Source organism: Eleginops maclovinus, chromosome 1 (assembly GCF_036324505.1).
Source record: "Eleginops maclovinus isolate JMC-PN-2008 ecotype Puerto Natales chromosome 1, JC_Emac_rtc_rv5, whole genome shotgun sequence".
Classification (NCBI taxonomy): domain Eukaryota; kingdom Metazoa; phylum Chordata; class Actinopteri; order Perciformes; family Eleginopidae; genus Eleginops; species Eleginops maclovinus.
This window is the reverse complement of record NC_086349.1, coordinates 22,732,549-22,755,460: the sequence shown is the minus strand read 5'-3', so window position 1 is coordinate 22,755,460 and position 22,912 is coordinate 22,732,549. Positions and strand designations below refer to the sequence as shown.

The following is a 22,912-nucleotide window of genomic DNA, read 5'->3' as shown; positions in this document are numbered from 1 at the left end:
TCCCACTGCTGATAATATGCAATTAAATGTACTGTTTTTGAGTTACAACACTCTATATATTTGGGGGTGTCCATCTTCTCGATTAGCATTTTACCAGTTTGTGTTAGTGTTACAGGCAGCATACTTAAAGTTACAATACATATGACAACTTTGTTTGTACTGAGATTATGTAAGAAGATAAATGCCCAATTCTCTAAAATGCCAACTGGTTTACATAAACAACCTCTGATATTTTAGCAATCGGAAGCCCTTAAACCCTTATATAAACTCTCAAGACAGCTTTTCCAAGAAAACACAAACTCAAAATAGGTTTCTGGTCTAGAAGCTCTGTCTTCAAGGGCTTTATGAATACAGGTCTGGACTAGTATAAACTAACAGCGAAGCACCAGTAAAAACTAACACATTTTTATCCAGCCGGAGAGCGAGCTTCAGTTAACAGACTTCACTTGATAGTTAAGGCAATGTAAGTTCATAGAATTGTTCCTCTCAGATAAAAGAAGACAAAATAAAGATTTATATGTGCTGCAACGTTTAACCGCACCAAGTAATTGGTTTGTACATAACTTAAACAATTCAATTTACATCAACAACAACCCTTCATGACAGCAAATGGTGCCACCTTGCTATTTGCAAATACATCCTGAAAAAACCCAACACATATGGTTTGAATTCAAAGTAATTATAGTACATGTTGATTATCAAACCAAATGACCATATAAGGCCTTTATAAAGAGACACACATATAAAACTAAAGGGGAAACCAACCCTAAAACAGAATCCACAAGTGATTCTTAAAGCCTGGACAGTTTATCTATCTAAGTGCCTCACTGAAACTGCAGCCAAAACTATCAGAGCAGTAGCAACATCCAAAGTGTGAAATGGTGTATTTGTTGTTCAGAGTAAATAGTTAGCCTTGAAACAAAGATAAACAATACTACTGAATGATCCACTGTCCTGAAGATGCAGGATGTACACAATATTAAAGGTGACATTCTGTTGTTACTGCACATTTTCAATGCCAGCTCAATGTGTGAATAGTTTTGAGAAATGGTTTGTCCTTACGTGCTTTATGCAAACATTACAGACCAGTTAAAGTGTTTAGTAAAAACTGAAGTGCACAGACAGTATACAAAACTACAATAAATAGAACTACAACTGCGAAAAGGCCTTTTTGAAATTGTTGAATTATGTGAGGGACACATTTCTATTTAGGAGTAGATCAAATGTAGTGCATTTAATTCTAGTAATCCCTATAAGATATTGGCATATCGCATATAGCATAATGCTGTTAGTGTTATTTCCAAAACTGTCCAGGAAAAGAAGAATACCTTATGGTTTCTAAATCAGTGTTGATTTCCATTTTAAGACACTGAGAAGAGAGAGAGCCCCTTTGTCCCTCGGAGTGGGGTCAGACCACTGTGACCCCGTCCTCCAGCTTTGCCACTGTAGCACTGGGGGTCAAAACGACTCACCAATAGAACCCCTACCCAACCCCGCCCAATGTAAATGTCCCAACCTCAAAATACCTTAAAGCATCAATCCAAAACCCCACCACAAACCCAATCCGTTTCAACTCCAATTCCCCAATCCTGACAGCAGCTAGAGATCTATATATATATCTTAAACACTTTGCTTGTATCCAAATGTCTAATTACCATGGTAGGTATCACAGGAAATTTAAATAATAGTAGGAGTCAGGGTAAAATGAACCACAAGCTGCAATACTGCTTATAGGGTATATCAGCTGGTATGTTCCATAACATATGATAGTGTCAATATTAGAACCAATCAGTCAGTTATCACAAAGTCTAAAATGTAGTAGTTTGGGTGAAACTGAAAAGTACCTTCTATAAAACCTGTAAGCGTAAGCCTGTATCAATTACTAGAAACGCATCATGTACCAACAATTGATAATTAAAATGGCCTTACTGTATGTCCGCCATGTTACCCTCAAGACAAACAGAGATTGAGCTGTTGGCAAGTAACCAATTTAGTCCCAAATTCATCACTTGGGCTGGGTATCACATTTTTTTTGAAAATAACTGTACATACATTGAGACGAACCAGACTTTAGAGCTCTACAATTTCACTTGCTAGAAAGTAAACTTTGGTTTCTTTATGCTAATCAACTTCAGTCAACATCGCTCATTATGACTGTGCTTACAGTATGGCGGGTCAGAGTTATTTTTTTTGGTTGTTTTTCCAGGTAACTCTTTCACCAATCTGTGCCCAAATATCCCACGCCCCATAGTCTATCATAGAAAGTCAAAAATCCAAATCCAAAGCTTTACTTGTTGGACAGGGTTTCCCAGGCTACTTTGCTTCAGTACCGCTGAGAAATGTTGCTCCTACAAAAAAATAACATTCATGAGTTCCATATACACAGTTAAGGAAACATTGTTCAATAGTAACTTTTAGCATATACTTCCATTACATTAAACCTTCTGTCTACAGGCTGTAAGATCACATTATACTTTGTGTGCCCTTTTAAGTTCTTAAAAGGGCTCAGCAGCATTTTAACATTATGCATACCCTTTTTTTAGACAACAATAGGGACCCCATAATGGGATCAGCGTCGTACAAAGGGCATTTAAAGTTATTCGAAACTGAAAACATCAACTGTTGAAAATACAATAGACTGTAGTGGGTATTACATATTTCACATTTCATGAAAGCTTTATTCTTCCTTGGCAGGTCTTCAGTCTGTGGTGGTTTCAGAGATGTTGGTATCTGCACTCCTTTTAATCCTGTGCTGCTTCCATTGTCTCTCCAAATGTCTAGCCCCAACACCTACCTTCTAATATACAAGTACTGAGTCAGACATCTTTCTAGAGATGCAGCAACTGGGTACCAGCCTCAGTTGAAAGATTCAGTCCCTTTCAAATATGTCTAATACCCCTTTTGTGTTTAAGTCCACCTAAAGATTGGGTTTGATTCTTAAAGTCTTACATTCCAAAATGCCACTTCCACTTCAGAGGAGTTAAGGCCATAGTCATTCCAAAATGGTTTGGGCTATTTAACCCAAACCCTAATCCAATATCAGGCACCGTCGCATACACAGATGTCCACCACCCATTCTACAGAAGCTTTCAATGTAGCCCATTCCCCTCCCCCTATACTATATGCTTGGCATCACTATCCATATTCCTAAATCCTTTTTCTTTCGTCCCCGTCCTCCTCATCTCCCTCCCCCCCACCCCAGGCCAGTCTTCTAGTTGGGGGGCGGGGGGGCTCGTGCCGCTAGAGAGCTGTTATCTGCGTCAATTCTGTGTTGGAGTTCCCTGTCCCGTGGTTCTCTCCCCTTTGCTCGGGGTCTACCCCAACCAAGGGAAGCTCCACGCCTAGTCATGCGGGATTAGGTGTCCCTCCTGGACCACTACCATCATTCTTGCAACTGTATGCCGCCGCCACCTCCCTGGCAATGCTCCTCATCCTGCCCGACTGCTGGGTGTCCAGGCGGAATGGCGACGGGTTGCAAAACTCACGGAAGCAGCGCTTGAAGTTCTCATCAAGGAAGGCATAGAGCACAGGATTCAAGCTGCTGTTGACGTAGCCCAGCGCGATGCAGAAGTGCATCAGGACCAGCGTGAACAGGCTGCTCAGGTTGAAGCCCAGTGACTGAGCCAGGACCATGATCTGGATCGGGGTCCAGCAGACTACAAATGCCGCCACCACCACCAACACCATCCTGGTGATGCGTCGCAGGTTGCGATCCTTCTCCTTGGAGCCAGACAGGATGCGGACGTTGCGCAGACGCTTAACCATCAGGCTGTAGCAGATGCTGATGATAGCCACAGGGATGAGGAAGGAGAAGAGGAAAACGCAGGTGCCGAAGACAGGATCCCAGTGACTCCTTGGTTCAGGCAAAACCACGATGCACTCGACGCCTAGATGATTTGAGAGGGATGAGAGTTAAAAGAAAAAACATAAACATGTGGTCAGAAAATTGGGAGTCTGGCCTAGAAGCAACAAGGCAGGTTTATGGATGTATTTGGCCTAAGGCTGCATAAAAAGTAGAAGCAGAGACAAAATGTGTCAATCATATGAGCAGTTAATATTGAGCACAACCCTTCCTCAAAGCTCTGGAGACTCATAGATGCACTGGGGATCTAGTTTCTTAGATGATTAATGGTCTAGTTTTTTGCTTTAACTTCACTTTCTTGCTTCCAGTCTAGGCTAAACGGTCTGGTTGCACAAAGAGTATAATCTTCTGATCTTACCGAAGCGCATTTTCAAAACTAAATCTTTGTTTACGTATTACGCAATTAAACCTCTTTCTCAGGTAACAGAGAACAATGTGGGTGAATACTTGAATAATAATTGGTCATTTAAAATGCAAATTGCTTATGCAGATTCAGCAGGGACACTAATACCAGCAGACAGGCACACACTGTGAAAAATAAAACAAGTATGCACCTACAGTGGGATGTGATGACAGAGGTAAAAATGGAAACAGAAGTGTGGAGGAAGAAGACAGAAACATAGTTGTAGAGGAAGTAGAGGTACGCAAAATAAAAGAAAGACTGAAAGGAGTTTTCAGATTTTGCATTGAAAGGTGAAATAGATGTTATGACAGGCAGTAACACAACAGCAAAGCATTGAACAAGTCATTTGCACTGCTGCATATATTTTAACTGTTGTAATATATTCATCCTCATCCGTTTTGAAGGGACTGTTATTTTGATATTTTCTATATTGACTGTTGTGCCTTTTATTTATGCTTCCTAATGTGTGCACATGTATATACTGTCTATGTGTGTGGGTGTACAGTTGTGTATGTATGTATATATACATCTAAAGGTATATTTAGTATTTATTTAATTTATCCGGATTATGAGAAACACCATTTCTATCTCCCACGAACTGAAAATTGACAAAAAGTTGACTTTGATAGAAGTACACATTGTACAATATTTGAATAAAATTACACTTTGTTTCCAGCTTGAAACCCAACAGTGAACACCATCCTAGTCCTCCTGATCACACTGAATAAAATCACACTTTGAACACAGCTGTTGGGTTTGGACACCAGAGGAAAATCCTCTTATCATGCAGGAAGCAATGAATAACAAATTGAAGAGAAAACAAAACGATGACGCCTGAAGAGCAGTGAGCGACGGCTAGAGAAGACAAACACTGTGAACGGCTTCATTTCAAGAGGATAATCTGCTGATCCGAGGGTAGTATTGTTTACAGATTGTTTTAATAAGATCTCTGGAAAATGATGAAACCTTACAGATCATAAATCCTCACTGTCACTGCAGTAGTGGATACCTTGAGACTTTCATTTGATGCACGCTCTGGATGAAAACTATAAAAGCTTTCATCATAATTAATTAATACAAATATTTGATTGCAGTCCATCAATTTGATCCCTTCAGATATTTTAGATTGGGACTCAAGTGGTGGACATGTGGACCGACCGTCAAACAGGCAATGCCGTCCAAAGAGCCATGGTGCAAGAGTCCAAAACCAGATTATACCTTGTAGTACAAATACAACACATATTAAGGTCTAATGTTTTATGTTTGACCATTGATTAACATTTATGTTAAATAAACAGTGTGTGTGGACATCATTCACAGCAATCGGATAAATGTGGTTTTAATGCGGATTAATTCTCTGTTAGAGTAACTGTTGGAGAGAGTGTGTTGCTGCTGCCATGTTCAGATGTTAATGTTACACTGGAAAACCTTGGAGCAATTCGTTTAAGGAGCCCTGCCTTTCACTTTTGTACGCCTCGAGAACATTCTGTGAAACGTCCTCTTGTGTTTTGATAAAAGAACCATTTTCGAATTATACACACAGCTATTTCTGCTGAAAATCTGACAATTTGATCTTAAGTTGTTCAAAGTTCTGAACTGCCTACAGCAGCAGTTTTATACTTTCTTGCCAAGTCAGCCTAGTGGATCAAACGCACACACAGTCTGGTGAAGCACAGAGGGGTGAAAAGAAAATATGTTTTATTTTTTGACTATCTATTTTTCGGAGGATCAACAAAAGTTCTAACCGGGCAACTGATTATGTTTTAAATGTGATCTGTTTTTGGGGGGTTTTGCCATTAGATGAACATAATCATAATTGAGCAAAGCTTAAAGGATTTTTCCAAAGCCAGGATGCTGTTTGTAGGGACAAGAAGTCAGTCTGCCTTAAACACAGTGGCAGAAGAACCGTTCAACCACTCTCTGTGAGCCTTCTTGTGACTGATTATAATATTTCCTCTGCACTAATAAGTATGCTTTAATGTATGAGTGAAAAACCCTCAAGAACTCCTAATACATTCTACCTAAAACATTACTATTCTGCACAGTATATGCTTAGCAGTGATAGTTCTCATATTTCTGAAGCATTATGCTATAAATCAAGCGGTATGTTTTGCCTTATTTTGCTTCCGCTGAAGTCACCAGAAGCTTGTCATATTTACGATGCAGTGTTTGTGGCTATAAAAGAAACATAAATGGAGGGTCTTGTTTTTGAATTAAATCCTTATACAGTGTTTGCAATGGGAAGATAAGGCAAGTACACACACACAGACACACACACAGACACACACACACACACACACACACACACACACAATAAGACTGCATAAATAGTCGAGATAAAGCAAGATCAAACGATAGAAATTGTTACTGTTGAAAAAAAAAAAGTGATATTCCCCTTGGGGGATGCATCTCGCTGGGCAATGAGTGTGCATGATTTATCGTGTGTGTGTGTCCCCTGTATAAATGGAAGCCATATCCGCAGCTCCATTACTGCCTTAATCCAGTCATTGATCAAAAACACAGTAAAGCCCTTTTGAAAGGACAGGAACAGTGCTTACCTTCTTGATGGAGCTGCGATGTTTACATTGTTTATAAGAATTGCTCTCTGGTGGAAATGAAGGTCTTAAACCCTAATGTCAACTACACCAACGTATATAAGAAGAAGAAGAAGAAGAAGAAGAAGAAGAAGAAGAAGAAGAAGAAGAAGAAGAAGAAGAAGAAGACGACATGCTTTATTAATCCCTTACAGGGAAATTGCTTTCTCTACTCTGTTGTGTTGACACACATTAAACACACAGAGGATATACATGCACAAACACAGAGGAAATACATGCACACAACCACATGCAGAGGAGAGGTGGCAGAGCAGAGAGGTAGCCAGGTACCCGGCGCCAAGGGAGCAGATAGAGGTTAGGTGCCTTGCTCAAGGGCACCTCGGCAGTGGCCTAGGAGGAGAACTGGCACCTCTCCAGCTACCAGCTCACTCCATATTTTTATTTTATTTTATTTTTTTCTCTTTTTTTTTTGGTCCGATCGGGACGTGAACTGGCGATCCTTCGGTCCCAAGACCAAGTCCTTACTGACTGAGCCACTGCCGCCCAAATAATAATAATAATGGTATTGATCCCTGAAGGTGATTAATCCTTCCTCAGGGAGGGTCATGGTGCAAGTGGACCGGCAGCCATGGTAACCACCTCTAAATTCAAGGGCAACATCCTTTGAGGGCTGTGTATGTTACGGCATATTGGTTTGAATGAGTAGAAACTAAGAAAAGCAAGGCTGCAGCTCCGATTTGAATCGATCGACCGGTATTGTTTTCTGCTAAAGCATAACCCTAATCTCTGCCTTACTACTTGTGACTAGTACGCTCCATTTTGAATCCATCCACCATTATTGTTTTCTGGTGTGATGAACAATGCTCCGCTGCCCAAATGAAAATCCGCTGTTTGGTTTGGACACCAGAGGGAAATCTTCTTATCGTGCAGGAAGCAAAGAGTTACAAATAGAAGAGAAAACACAAAGATGACACCTGAAGAGCAGTGAGCCACGGCTAGGGAAAACAAACACTGTGAACTTCTTCATTTCCAAACAATAAGAAGAGATAATCTGCTGATCCAAGGGTATTATTGTTTACCTCTAACCCTAACCTTCGCCTTACTGCTAGTACGCTCCATTTTTAATCCATCAGTATTGTTTCCTGGTGTGATGAACAATGCTCGTCTAACATGACTATAGATAATCTCATCATTTCTGCCTCCCATTTCACCTGAGTTCATCTTGAGGAAACTGCCTTCTCTAAGTCTCTCTCCCTCTATTCTTCACCAGGTGCTGACATTTTTTGACAGAGAGCCTTACAGACACCTGATTTATTTGAGACAAGCTGACAGCTCGCCAGTACACTGTTAAAGATCAGAGCATAAAGACCTAAATAACTACAGGTCCAGCTTCTAACAGCTATATCATAATCATAAAACACTTACCACGGATGTTCTAAATCCCTTCTGATGTTTGGGGCTCAGGGGAACTAAATCTCTCAGGACAACAGGCTTTCTACGAGGGGTTTTCTGATGTCATTTAGATTGTAAATAAATGAACAAACTCTCTCTAGTTTACCCAGATGGTCCGCAGAATGAATGCACCCACATTCTTACACAGAAAACATAGGAATTCCCGGAAATACTGGAAATACTAGGTGCGCACAGAAGACGTACACTTTTCTTTCGTTTGACGAGAGACGTTGATTACCTCTGCTTTCATCTTCTGAGGAGCTTATAGATAGAAATCTCAGAGATCGGATTTATTGCGGTGCCATTAAAGCTTCCCTGCATCGCTGGACCCTGCATGCAAAAATGTCACGCAGCAATCACTTGATGGCTGTTACAGTCAATCAATGGCTGTTCTGAAATATCTCACCTTTTGAAATGTCAATGCCTGCCGTTTTCCTTCCGTCCATTTTCAAACCAGGGTTACCATATTTTTTAAAGCCTGCAGTGAATTAGTATTCAAGATTAGTCCAGGTTAACCTTCATTATGCAAGGTTTATTGTCTCTTCGTCATGTTGGAAGAAGCATTGAAGCTGCTTCTTCTTGCTTGCTACAATAATGAATGTTTGGCTCCGGTTCTTTCCACTATGGTCTTAAATGTATTCATCATCATTTCCTTCCTTCTTTATAGTTTGAGTTAATTTGTCCACATTAAAAAGTCAAATTCAGTTGGAACTGTGGTCTTTAGTACTGCTTTCTCTACTGTTTTCCTGTGGAGGACTTTCGAAAGGTTTTACCTCTGTGACACTTGACTTTTCGAGCTGCGTCTTTTTGCCTGTGACTCTGCCAGAGTAGTTGTACATTGATACATGGCATTTCTGGTCTGCAAACACATGAAGCACAATGCAACCCAACCCTTACAATCGCTCGATAAAGCTACCGGTACCATGCCTATGCACCAAACCCCTCTTTGGATTTGAATTCATGCAAACCATAAACATTGTTGCATTCCAATCACCATACCTTACTCGACCCTTTCTCCTATATATCTGCTGTACAAACAAACTATTGAATAGCCAGTGAAGTACGCTAAGGATATATGCATGTAAAGCACCCAATATGTTTGGCGTACTGCATGTGACCCTTCAACTAAATATTACATATTTGTGTACACAGTATAATGCTAAAACTACAGTATGGTAGTATGTCTACTGGAACACTTGCTTAGTTTCAGTACAAGAAGCATTCTCCAAATCTTTCCTTTTATGTGAGCTTTTCCCTGCCCACTGTTTATCCTTTTTTCCTACATATTTCTGTCATCATTTCCCTCCATACTTTTATTTTCCTTTTGTTTGTAACAAGAAAAACTGTGTCTCATCCTGGTTTCCATTTCACAGTTGGCGATTCTCCGCCTCTTCTTTCTTTTCATTTATCACTTCTTTCCTCTGTTGCGTTTTGCCTACCACTTATTTGTCTTTTCCTCCAGCAGTGTAAATTTCTCTCTCGCTGTCAGTGCTCTTCCCCTCTTTTTTTCCCCATTACTTTCCTCACTTCTGGTTTAGACCTGTCATTTTGTCCTTTAGCACATTTCGATTGAACCTCTGTTCACCAGCGTATTATCTTGTGTCTGTACCTCCATTTTCACATCATTTCTTCTCTCTTTTCTTTTGTTTTTCACTTTTAAACCTCTGAACTGTTTCTCTTACCTTTCTCTCATTCCTTCGCTCTCTCTTGCTAAAGAGAACTATGAATTAATCTAAATAAGTGTATTAATGATCATGACATAAGTGCTAGCTAGTATGTTCTATTCTGTATAGAACTGCAGCTCTTTTCAGGTACAGTATCTGAACTCTATTCTTTTCGTTTCTATGATTTCTTCTCCCAGCTTTAAGAGGACAAGGACACCCTATAGTGTGATTTAAAATACTTTCTCAGACAGTGACACAAGAAATGTTTTTCAGTGGTAAATGAAAAAGGCTGAGGACAGAAGGAAAGAGAAAGAAAGAAAGAGCATTTCTATAAGATTTTTTCATGGACGCAAGGCATGCACTCAACAAGCCTAAAGCATTGTTGTTTGTACTTGAGCTCATCCACATATAAAGTATATTTCAGAGGCTTTCATGTGTGTTGGCTCCTTTAGCTCCTGGCTGATAAATAGCTCGAATAGCTATCTTTTGGTGTATTTCACAGATCACTAGGATGCTGTCTGAATTGATGGATTCTGATCCGCATATCAATGAGTCAAATGAGAGTAAAACATTTATTGTCTTCTTTAAAGTTTGAGAGCAGTATGAATGACAACCACTGAACTACTTGATCAATAATTTATAAAACCACAGCCTAGTGAGCAATTCCGACCAGAAATAATGAGCCAATTTCAAAATAAAAGCGGATCTGATGTGATCCTGGCGACTGTCTCCTGTGAAATCAAGAATATATTCAGCCTTATTGAATTAAATGTCTGGTTTCATACCTATACTGCACCTTTTACCGGACAAATGGATTGTAGCAACAGTATTTGTGACTGGACAGTATGAACTTGTTTTTCTCCCCTGTATCCTGAGTTGTGTGTGTGTGTGTGTGTGTGTGTGTGTGTGTGTGTGTGTGTGTGTGTCTATCCTCGGGCTATACAGCACTCTTCATAAAAGTTTTATCGGGTAATGTCAGTAGCGGAGAGGGCACAACATTCTTTCTCACACACCAAAATCTCACACACACACACACACACACACACACACACACACACACACACACACACACACACACACACACACACACACACACACACACACACACACACACACACACACACACACACACACACACACACACACACACACACACACACACACACACAATAAATGGTATTTCTCAATTGCAGTTTTGTGATGGCTTTCTTCCATCACACTTTATTGCTGGAATTTATATTGAGATCATTTCTCTTCAAGGTGTCATCTCTCTGCTGTTTTTTTTATAAATCCTGTAGAATGTAGGATCATGTCCAATGAAAAAACTGTCTTTCTCGTTATTGCTTCATACACCATTACTCTCTCATAACCCATTATATGTGGAGTCAATTCAGTCAGAAACACTTATATTCAGGAATTAACTATTTAAAGCTAATGGCTTGAGAGGGCTCCCAAGGAACTCAAGGAGCAGCACAGATTCTGCTGGGAGAACAACCCCCCATGATGCCAGCAAAACAATTAATTCAAAGCGGTAGGTGTTGTCTGCACGTCAGTCTCTCCGAGAGCACCTGCTATTTAAAGTTCATGTATGAGCAGCAGTGCAAAAGCAGCCAGGGTTCATTTGCGGAGGACTTAATCAAACAAAACGCACTTGACCGCCGTGTGAAATAACCATGAGCCTGGGTGCGGCACATCTCTGTCAGATGTTTCAACACGTGTGTTCTTCTGCCTTCCAATGGCTGCAGGCATTTAATGAAATGAGGAGGCAGTAAGGTTGGTGCAGTGAAATGGCTTCCGGATATAATTGCCTTGGTGCACAGTTGTCAGAATCAGAATCCCTTTATCTGTCCACCAGAGGGGAAATGTGCATTGCATTGTAACAGCAAAGAGACAGTGATAATAAAGACAAAAATTAAACAGAATAAGATTGGATGTTCCCAGTCTCAAGAAAGCCAGATAGCTCATAAATGAACATGTACTTGTGAATCACAGGTGGAACACTTGATGTTGCTCCAACCCTATGGTCCATGTGACACAAACTAATCTTGACTTAAGTAAATGATACATGTGTCAGATCCTTAGAGATAGGTGGGATTGGGATAACTTTGTTAAGCACATTTCTGGAACCAATGTAGCATTAAAGCTAGGGCGATATCCCCTCATGCTTTAATGCTAACCAGTAGCAGATGAGCCGCTTGGTCTTTTGTTCCCTAAAGGAAAAGCTCCCTGGCTTTTAAATAGCCAGCCCAACGTCTCTGTAGCTACATGTCTGATGGTTTCCCATTATTACAGGTAGTTGAGGTATATTTGGTATATGGAAAGTGGACTGCTACTTGGAGAGGTCCCAGTTCACCTCCTAGGCCCTGCTGTGGTGCCCTTGAGCAAGGCACCGGACACCTCCAATCCCCCCTCCCCATTGCTCCCCGGGCGCTGCACGATAGCTGCCCACTGCTCCTAGTACTAGGATGGGTTAAATGCAGAGGACTAATTTCACTGTGTGTGCTCTGCTGTGTGCATGCATGTGACAAATAAAGAGGGTTTCATCCTCCGATTCTATCTATCTATTTTGCACCTGAAAAATCCATCTTACTTCTTCTGCACATTATTTTACTGAAGATGTAACAGAGAGCCTTACAATATTTAACAAGCATTCATACATAATGATTATATTGGGCTGGGAACTAAATAAAGAGTCATTCAGAATTGATAAACGTACAGTTTTTCATCTATGGGGACCATCTACTGTCAGTCAATACTGAGAACCTCTGACCTCGGCTTGCTGAAACCCACATGTACTCTGAAGGTTACCCCTAAGACTCCAGCCGTAAAAAGTGTTGGTACTTAATGATAAAATATAATATATCATACTGTATGTAATGCGACTTTTACAACGACTAACTCATTAAATAAATACAAGGGTAGAAACAATGAGGTTTATCATTCTACCGTGTCATACAAATCTACATTATAAACCATGATTCAATAGACATAGATAAACAGTTTTTATGAAAGCTTGAAGTTATCCTTCTTCCTGTTTGGCGGACATTATTCATGAGTGTGAATCCTGTTTGTTTTTCCTCGGCTCATTTCCTTTTCAATAACTCTGGGTTCAATCAAATATGATCCCTACACCCACGCAACCTGCCTTTTTGCATTTATTTGTGCATACGTTGGCCTGTTCTAAATCTGTTTGAGCCTGGGCTGACTTGAACTGCAGTCATAGTTTGCACTGCTTTATGAAACCATTTTTCTATCTTGTAATAACTAGTAGTACTTTTTGTTTTTGATTGTATTATTTAGGTTATTTTTATGAATATCAAAGTCAAGTGTATGTTATCCTTCCCCTTTTAATCGTGTGACGTTCGGATATATGAATGCATTTACAGCAGAATACTGGTTTTGATGACAAATTCTCTTTCCTAAATGAAGGATGTTAGATAACGGGGTGTTAAAATAACCACTAAATGACAAAATAAATGGTCATCATTCTCCTGCAAATATAACCTTTATGGTTTTGTTGGCTTTAAACACACATCTTGACCAATGCGGTCATTGTTAAATAAAAACATTACAGCTATCTTGGTTGTAAATTTGCCACACAAGGTCTAATGAAGGACACAAAGGATAGTTCATTTGAGGATTTCAAAAATCATTACGATAGTCTTACTCAATCCAGGAAAAACAGACGAGCACTGACAGACATCTCACTGCTGCCAGGAAACACACTGTGACACATTTCATACAAATCTTTTGAATGGATTAGTCAAAGCGTCTATTAATGACAGTGTGACAACTGCTGATTATACCCCTTTTCCTGCCAATGTGTCCTTGGGCAAGGCTTTTGACCACAATTACTGAGAGCGGCGTGTCCCGACTCTTCCTGCAGCTGTCGGGTTACGAAGCCACTCTGCCCCCTCCCTGTTTGTTTGGAGGTGATTGGAAGAAGAAAGGAATAGATGTGAAGTAAAAACCTTAATTATCCCTGAATGTCATTTTGTGGTACAGCGAGAAGGCGTGTGAGAACACAGACGAGAAACCAACAGCTACAGGACCAACAGGTTGTATACTGTACACATAGGAAGCAAAGGGAGAGGAGGGATATACAAAAACATGTACAATTATAAGAATGGAAGATAAAGCAAAGACAGGATTGTGGCAAGGAATGGAATTACTAAAAATGATGAAAGTTGATGTATCTATAATTATTCAAATAAGAAATAACCATATACATCCATAATATACTGTTCTAATATGAATTAAAGTCGACATCACGCAGATGTCTCGAGGACTCGGCCGCTAGCAAACGCGGGAAGTTTCAGGCCGAACGCACACTGTACTTTGGAGTTACAGCAGTAACACAAACATTGTGTTTGATGGAGAGGGATTTGTCGCCATGGCAACGGCATATGAGGACACCCCATACTAGGCTTAGATGTATTTATGTCTGCATCCTCATCAAACAAGGAAGTTGTGGGCCGTTTGGAGCATTTCCGCCGAAGTTATGAGAGAAACTGTGTTTCATGGCAAGCATTGCGTTTCCATGACAACGGCATATGATAATACCCCATAATAGGCTTGGATGTCTTGAGGCTTGCGTCGTTATCAAACACATGAAGTTTGGGGCCCTTTCGGAGGATGTTCAATGGAGTTATGAGAAAAACCGTGCTGCATATGATGAGACCTCTGATTTGACGTAGAGCTGTTGAGGCGTGGACCGGTGATATACATGTGCAGTTTAAAGGCAGTTAATCGGCCATTTTCCTCTGAGTTAAGACAACACTGTGTTTTATCGCGAGTTAGAGTTCCATGGCAACATCATATGTCTAAACCGCACAATTTGAGTATTGAAGTCTCAAGCATGGGCCGAGCAATTACAATAAGGTCTTCGCCGACCTCTGATCTCAGGCCCTCATTCTCAATTAAGTTTTAGGAAACATAATTAGTAAACGTGGACTTTTACTTTCACACGCCACACGGAAGAGGATTAAATTAAAGCAGTTACAGAGGATGACAACAGAGGGACCGAGATGAGAATTAAAGTGAATATCATTCCTACGAAACACAAGTTTAAATACGGTTAAGGAAATGGACTGAGACTAAATAATAAAAGAACAAGGAGAAGGAAATAATTGTGGTAAAAATGAAGGAAAGAGGATAAGCAAATAGGAGGTATAAACTGTAGAGAGAGAAGGAGAGCACAGTATAGCTCAGCTGTAGTGGAGTAGACTAATAAAAATGATTATAGGATTAGGCCGCAGCTGCAGGCAGAGACTGGATCAATATCTAACCACTAGACCTCCCATTCCCCTGCAAGCGACAACATATTTCTCAATTTAACGGTAAAATAGTCCAGATTATACTTGTTCTATGTGTGGGCATGCGCTAAATCCCTGGCTGTTGCAGTCATTTTCATTTGGTTTAACGCTTACTTAATATGAAAGCACATTTATTTTACTTCCCTCTCTTTGTGGCCTACCATTCAATCTTTCAATTTCTCTGTATTAACTTTAATATGTACAGTTATTCACAAAACATCCTTACCATTGGACTGACATTACACAGAGCCATTTGGTCTTCAGATGAAATGGCTTTTTTTAAGGATATAAGTAAAAGTGGTCACCGACAGCAACAGGGGCTCCCAGAGATTCTCCAGCCTCGTTCAGGCATGGAAAGAATATCAATTCACAGACGAGCGAGAGCCTGACCATGCAAACCTTTAAAAAGCAGTAGGAAGATCAATTGTAAAAATTGACAGGCAGGCGGTGAAGGGCAGAAAGGATTGGAATAACAAGAGGCCTCTGAGAGCGTGTTGGCAGTCTGGAAGCAGTGTTCTGCACAAGCCGCAATTGGAAAGTATTTTGCTTGAGGGGTGGAGAGGAACGCTTGTTGCTGTAATTAAGCTGGGAGGACCGATGACCACCTCCAGGTCCGTGGGTGAAATGTTATCTTGACATTAAAAAGAGTCAAGATTTCTTGGAAAATGATGGGTTTCTAACACATTATTCTACAGGCAAACCAGACTGAAATTAGAATCGGAGGATGAAGCCCTCTTTATTAGTCACATACATGCACACAGCAGAGCACACACAGTGAAATGTGTCCTCTGCATTTAACCCATCCTAGTACTAGGAGCAGTGGGCAGCTATTGTGCAGCGCCCGGGGAGCAGGGGATTGGAAGTGTCCGGTGCTCAAGGGCACCACAGCAGGGCCTAGGAGGTGAACTGGGACCTCTCCAAGTAGCAGTCCACTTTCCATATTTCAAGTCTGTTCGGGGCTTGAACCGGCGACCCTACGATTCCCAGTCCAAGCCCCTACTGACTGAGCCACTGCTGGACATTGAAAATATGATAAATTGCAGTTGAATTACTTTGTACTGGTGTAGGAAATGACACAGACCTCTGTTATTAAACCACTTCTAATCCAACGAACAGATAAAGATTAAAGGACCCAAGATTGAACCATGGGGGATCCCAAGAAAATGGAGCAGTAGTTGATGAGGATGTGCTGCAACTAAAGAACAAAAAACCTGATGTGAACTAATCAGAAGCATTTTCCAGAAAATGTAACAATAATTTGTGCATCAGTCGTGTTTTCTTAGTCCGTCCTAACATTCAATAACATCCTCCTTGCCATACGCATGAGCCATTGCAACCCGTTACAACCCTAACTATTCGGTGGGGGTAGAATATATACAATTATAATTGGAATCCTATATTCAGAATGAAAGTGGCCCAAGTCATAACTAATCATTAGAAACCCTCTCTCTTTTTCCCTGTCAATCAAACCAAATCCATTTTAACAGTGGTCAGTAACTATGTAAATGTGAAACAGCTCAAGAGAGTGCTGCCAGGGAAGCACCAGGCATGTTTTCAGGCAGCAGGCAGTCTTAATGTCCGCACAGCATGCCAGCTGGCAAACATAGGGTGCATCATAAGTCTACTAAATGACATCTACATTTCCCTAACCTGTCTTTATAGATAACCACGTGCCTTTATTAGTATTGGCACAGTGCACATTTGTTTTCAGCTGTTTTCGACTACAGTGGCTTCATGTGAGGCCTCAGAAGAAAGGACTTCTCACTTATCTAAATACAATGTTCCGAGTTTTCTGGCGCCTCTCCATGCATCCCCTATGGGACGGACTAAGACGCACATCATAACAACAGCATTATAAATTAGAGCATGAAACTTTCCTCTTCTTTCCAACTTGCTAAACAAGTCATAAACCGTAAGATCACTTTGTCATAACCCAAATGAGTAATTGAGCTAAACAGGCCGTGTGTTCAAACTGCAGTGTGTGGGATTTATTTTGTTCCAAAACAGAGTAGAGGCTAAAAACAAACTGTAGTTTTATAAGCCAGAAGCTGCTGAAGAAACATGTACTAGTACAAATGTACAACCCTGAAGACATTCTTTGTCATTGATGATTTGTTTTTGTAGAAATCTTTATACTACCCCATTGAGGTCATATGAAAGTGTCATAAAGTGCACCTGTTACCGTAGAAACTGAGCAAAATTCTTTAAATTGTTTGGCCTTTTTAGGGCAAGATCTGCCATCTGCGAGCTGTAAACTCCAACAGCAAGTTTGTCATGCTATCCAAGCCTGCTAAACATTTAGATCACACACACACACACACACACACACACACACACACACACACACACACACACACACACACACACACACACACACACACACACACACACACACACACACACACACACAAAGGCTCATCATCACTCTCACACAACCCTATAAGGCAAATGCACTGTCTTGAAACATACACACACACACACACACACACACACACACACACACACACACACACACACACACACACACACACACACACACACACACACACACACACACACACACACACACACACACACACACACACACACACACACACACACACACACACACACACACACACACACACACACATTGTAGTGTGGGTAGAGACAAAGGACCCAGCTGGATCCACGCAGCAGAAACTGATAAGCAGAGAAATTAAGTGAGTCTATTTCGAACTGAGAATGAAGTTGCTGTTATCCTTCAGGTCTGATCGGGTGTTGAAAAAACTGAAATGAACAAAGGATGTGCATAAAGGTCAAACCTCCCAACATTTACATACTTCTTATATATTTTAGCATTTGGTTTGAATCCTCCAGGAAGTTGCAGCCTTTTTGCTAAAGTTCAAACTTAGTTGTTGACTTTTTCACGTAATCGAAATGTAATAACGCTGGTTTTATGACTTTGTTAAAGTAATGGCTCTTTGTCCAAGCATAAGTGTTCTTTACTGAAGTGTTGAATTTGTCTTTATTCAGAAAGAGTATGGAAAAATGGTCTTCTCATTCCTCTTACTGTTTGTTACAGGAGTTTCCCTTTCCTCCTGCAGTGTGTTAACTATGTGTTTGTGCATCTAAATCATCAGCATGAAACGCCTTCATTTCACTCATTTGTTTACATCTGTAACATACTGACATCACTAAGCAATGCTCAAACATAGTGTATGTGGGCGGGACATCTCTAAGCAGTTGACCAACAACAGACCAGGCCAGAGCAGACTGGCCTCTGGTTTCAGACAGAGGGTGGAAAGAGGTGCAGCAGCACAGACAGTATGAGAAAAACAAAGAGCTTTTTGAACATTAAAGCAGGTAAACATGTCACAGTAGAGGCATACAATACAAATATTAACCTGAACATGAGCATAATAGGCCCAAATGACCAACACATGTTGCCATTGAAGCCTTAATCCATAAATCTAATAAATGCAAGGGACACTTAACCTCTCCTACCACTGTGAATCCCCTAAAATATCTCCTCAACAATTTCACAATTTATTCGATAGAAAAGATCTGCTGCCTGTTTTATGATGCCTGACAGTGCACATGCATAAAATGACTAGACATTAAGTGCGCTCATATTGCTTGATGGTCATAAAAGAGCACTGACAATATGGTGAGGGAGTGCTTTCTGATTATTACTGTGATTACGCTAAATTGCCTCCTCATATCACCCATGCTGTTTTTTTCATTTATTTTTTTTCCAGGTTTGCCTCAGCTGACTTTTTGTTGCATGATAAATGGTATTATAGATGTATTTACGTCGTTTCAGAAGGCAAACAGAATTTTAAAATGTATTTTCCTATTTGGACCTTGTGCTGTTGAAGCTGTGATGCTTAACTAAAAGCAAAGAATTTCGACTAGCTCGTTTTGAGAAGCGTTTAAAAATTGTTGTTGCAACAGTGACACTAATAAAACCATAAGCACATTTATGTAAGATGCTGCTTTTAGAAGAGTTTTTTTAGTACATATTTGTAATAACCCTAATCCCAAACCCTCCTTTAAACTCAGTTGACATTTCATGCTCTTATTCCACTTTTCAAGGTTGTGTTCCTCAACCTTTAACAAACCTAAGTGACAGGAAGATGAACCAACCGGACCATAGAGAGAACCATAATGATGCAGACTTCATACAGGCTTCACACACTAGTGGAAAATCGCAACCAGGAATGATGATGAAAACTAAGTCAGGCATTGCAATCTGCTGCAAGAGCAGTTATTCCAAACACAAGATCAACTGTCAAACAAGTGCAAACTTTTAATAAAACAATGGGATGAACCAGGAAGATTAAATGAACCTTGGTTTAATTAAATCATGCAAGTTGTAGGAGATGGGCAGCACACAAGAGGTTAACCTGCAGGGAGAGGTTGAGCACCTGATGGACGAGATCTCATTACAGGAAATTAAATTCAGCTGTGCATCTTTGAAGGGAGCCCGCTCGATTTATTTATGAAACTTCAGGAGAGCCTTGATTCAATTCAGTGTGAGTTAGATTTCCAAACTGAGGTGGTACAAGCTCCTTTTTGAACAACAAGCCAATATACAGATCAATTTAAATAAAAATCAGCCATTAAGTAATATTAAATATAGTCATAAGCTAAGGAAATCTAAATCCTTATCATGGTTAATTGTTCAGATGATAGAAGGAAGGGTAATATAGGCGTTACAACTTTACTCGAACTTAAAGTTTGATCCTCTGTGTATTGTGTCGGAGCTGCAGGTCGACAACGTTATTGAAATACTCATCTCCTCCTCGGGTGGAAACAAAGAGAGGTGTAATTTAAACATGTAATCGTAGAGGCACATTGAAGGAAAACATATTGATTCCTTTTTTAAGTTTTATTCGATCCCTTTCTCTTTAAATGATACAATAAAGTACTTTTTTTTCTGATGTCTTGATTAAAAAGTGGATTGGCCTAACATACAGCTCTGGAAAAAATTAATCACTCTAATTTTTCTTAAATCTTTATCTCTACATGTATGGCAGCCATTCCAGTGTCTGTTGAATTCCAACACAGAGAGATTTTGTCAGTAGTTTATAAAATACAATAGAAAATCATTCATTTCAAAGACATACAGTGGGGCAAAAAAGTATTTAGTCAGCCACCAATTGTGCAAGTTCTCCCATTTAAAAAGATGAGAGATGCCTGTATGAGAAAAAAAAATCCAGGAAATCACATTGTAGGATTTTTAATGAATTAATTATAAATTCCTCGGTAAAATAAGTATTTGGTCACCTACAAACAAACAAGATTTCTGGCTCTCACAGACCTGTAACTTCTTCTTTAAGAGGCTCCTCTGTCCTCCACTCGTTACCTGTATTAATGGCACCTTTTTGAACTCGTTATCAGTATAAAAGACACCTGTCCACAACCTCAAACAGTCATACTCCAAACTCCACTATGGCCAATTCCAAAGAGCTGTCAAAGGACACCAGAGACAAAATTGTAGACCTGCACCAGGCTGGGAAAACTGAATCTGCAATAGGTAAGCAGCTTGGTGTGAAGAAATCAACTGTGGGAGCAATTATTAGAACATGGAAGACATACAAGACCACTGCTAATCTCCCTCAATCTGGGGCTCCACGCAAGATCTCACCCCGTGGGGTCAAAATGATCACAAGAACGGTGAGCAAAAATCCCAGAACCACACGGGGGGACCTAGTGAATGACCTGCAGAGAGCTGGGACCAAAGTAACAGAGGCTACCATCAGTAACACACTACGCCGCCAGGGACCTAAATCCTGCAGTTCCAGACGTGTCCCCCTGCTTAAGCCAGTACATGTCCAGGCCCATCTGAAGTTTGCTAGAGGGCATTTGGATGATCCAGAAGAGGATTGGGAGAATGTCATATGGTCAGATGAAACCAAAATAGAACTTTTTGGTAAAAACTCAACTTGTCGCGTTTGGAGGAGAAAGAATGCAGAGTTGCATCCAAAGAACACCATACCTACTGTGAAGCATGGGGGTGGAAACATCATGCTTTGGGGCTGTTTTTCTGCAAAGGGACCAGGACGACTGATCCGTGTAAAGGAAAGAATGAATGGGGCCATGTATCGTGAGATTTTGAGTGAAAACCTCCTTCCATCAGCAAGGGCACTGAAGATGAAGCGTGGCTGGGTCTTTCAGCATGACAATGATCCCAAACACACCGCCAGGGCAACGAAGGAGTGGCTTCCTAAGAAGCATTTCAAGGTCCTGGAGTGGCCTAGCCAATCTCCAGATCTCAACCCCATAGAAAATCTTTGGAGGGAGTTGAAAGTCCGTGTTGCCCAGCGACAGCCCCAAAACATCACTGCTTTAGAGGAGATCTGCATGGAGGAATGGGCCAAAATACCAGCAACAGTGTGTGGAAACATTGTGAAGACTTACAGAAAACGTTTGACCTCTGTCATTGCCAACAAAGGGTATATAACAAAGTATTGAGATGAACTTTTGTTATTGACCAAATACTTATTTTCCACAATAATTTGAAAATAAATTCTTTAAAAATCCTACAATGTGATTTTCTGGATTTTCTTTTCTCATTCTGTCTCTCATAGTTGAGGTATACCTATGATGAAAATTACAGGCCTCTCTCATCTTTTTAAATGGGAGAACTTGCACAATTGGTGGCTGACTAAATACTTTTTTGCCCCACTGTACCTATAAATAACAAAACCAGAGAGCCTGATAATGCTGAAGTGGTCTCTCAATTCTTTCCGGGGATGTATATAGACATTTGGCAACATATAAAGAGTATTAAAAAAATAGTATTGGAAAAAAATGTGTGGACATTAATGCACAAGAGCAATATCACAAGACATCCTGAATGATGCAGGACGGCTCAAAGAGTGAATTAAAAAAGAAGCAGGGAATCATTTTTGACCAACACCAATGCAATGAGGTTGTGTTTGGTGAGTCTGACGTATGCAGAAATATAAACATTGACTTTATTATTTCTTATGCTCACAGTAAATGTATGTTTTGTGAAATTGAATAACAAGTGTTATGTATATAATGTAAAATAGTTATCGCAAACATGCTTTAATTATGAGCTTCTGCTAGTTGAATTGATATGTGTTTTCCTGATTCAGTTAATCTCAGTCATGCATATTTATTTTATGTAAATATCGGTTCTCGCAATTCATATGTGTGTTTTTTTCTGCCACATTCATTCATGTGGAGTAGAGGTTGATTCAAATCTTCCTTTGTATCTCCTGAAAGTGATTTAGCTTTTAATAATCAAAACACAGCGACTCATGCTGTTGTTATCTCATCACCTCCGCTGATTGAACTCAAAAAAAGAATGGATCACGAGCTGAATGTTTTTTCTATTTTGGTAGATAAATATGCACCTGCTGTGGGAAAGTTCATAACATGGAGCACCATGTGGCGTATTGTATAATATAACAGGCAGACGGCTGACAAAGCTCTGTATTTGTTTGATGGGAAACAAAGAGAAGAAAAGGCATCACGCGATGATGTGTGCTAAACCTATTAGTCAGACGCTGTGCAAGAGAAGCCATAAAAACTGGGACAGCTTCTTTCAAATGTATTTGTGGTGAAGGTGCAAGAACTTTACGTGCAGAGGTCAGTGCATGCATGAGTGGGTGGGTGTGTGTGTTTGTGTAAGTTTGTTTTCATCA

General features: G+C 40.2%; 1 protein-coding gene across 1 annotated transcript in view; it reads right to left on the bottom strand.

Annotated features, from left to right (window-relative positions):
• Positions 1 to 1,514: 1,514 nt before the first annotated feature.
• The window catches only part of oprl1 (opiate receptor-like 1), a 68,624-nt gene continuing 47,226 nt past the window's right edge, over positions 1,515 to 22,912 (bottom strand). Inside the window, exon 6 of the mRNA XM_063886333.1 lies at positions 1,515 to 3,887. Within this exon, the coding sequence (XP_063742403.1) occupies positions 3,346 to 3,887 (542 nt within the window). The 3' untranslated portion in view covers positions 1,515 to 3,345. The remainder of the gene's footprint in view (positions 3,888 to 22,912) is intronic.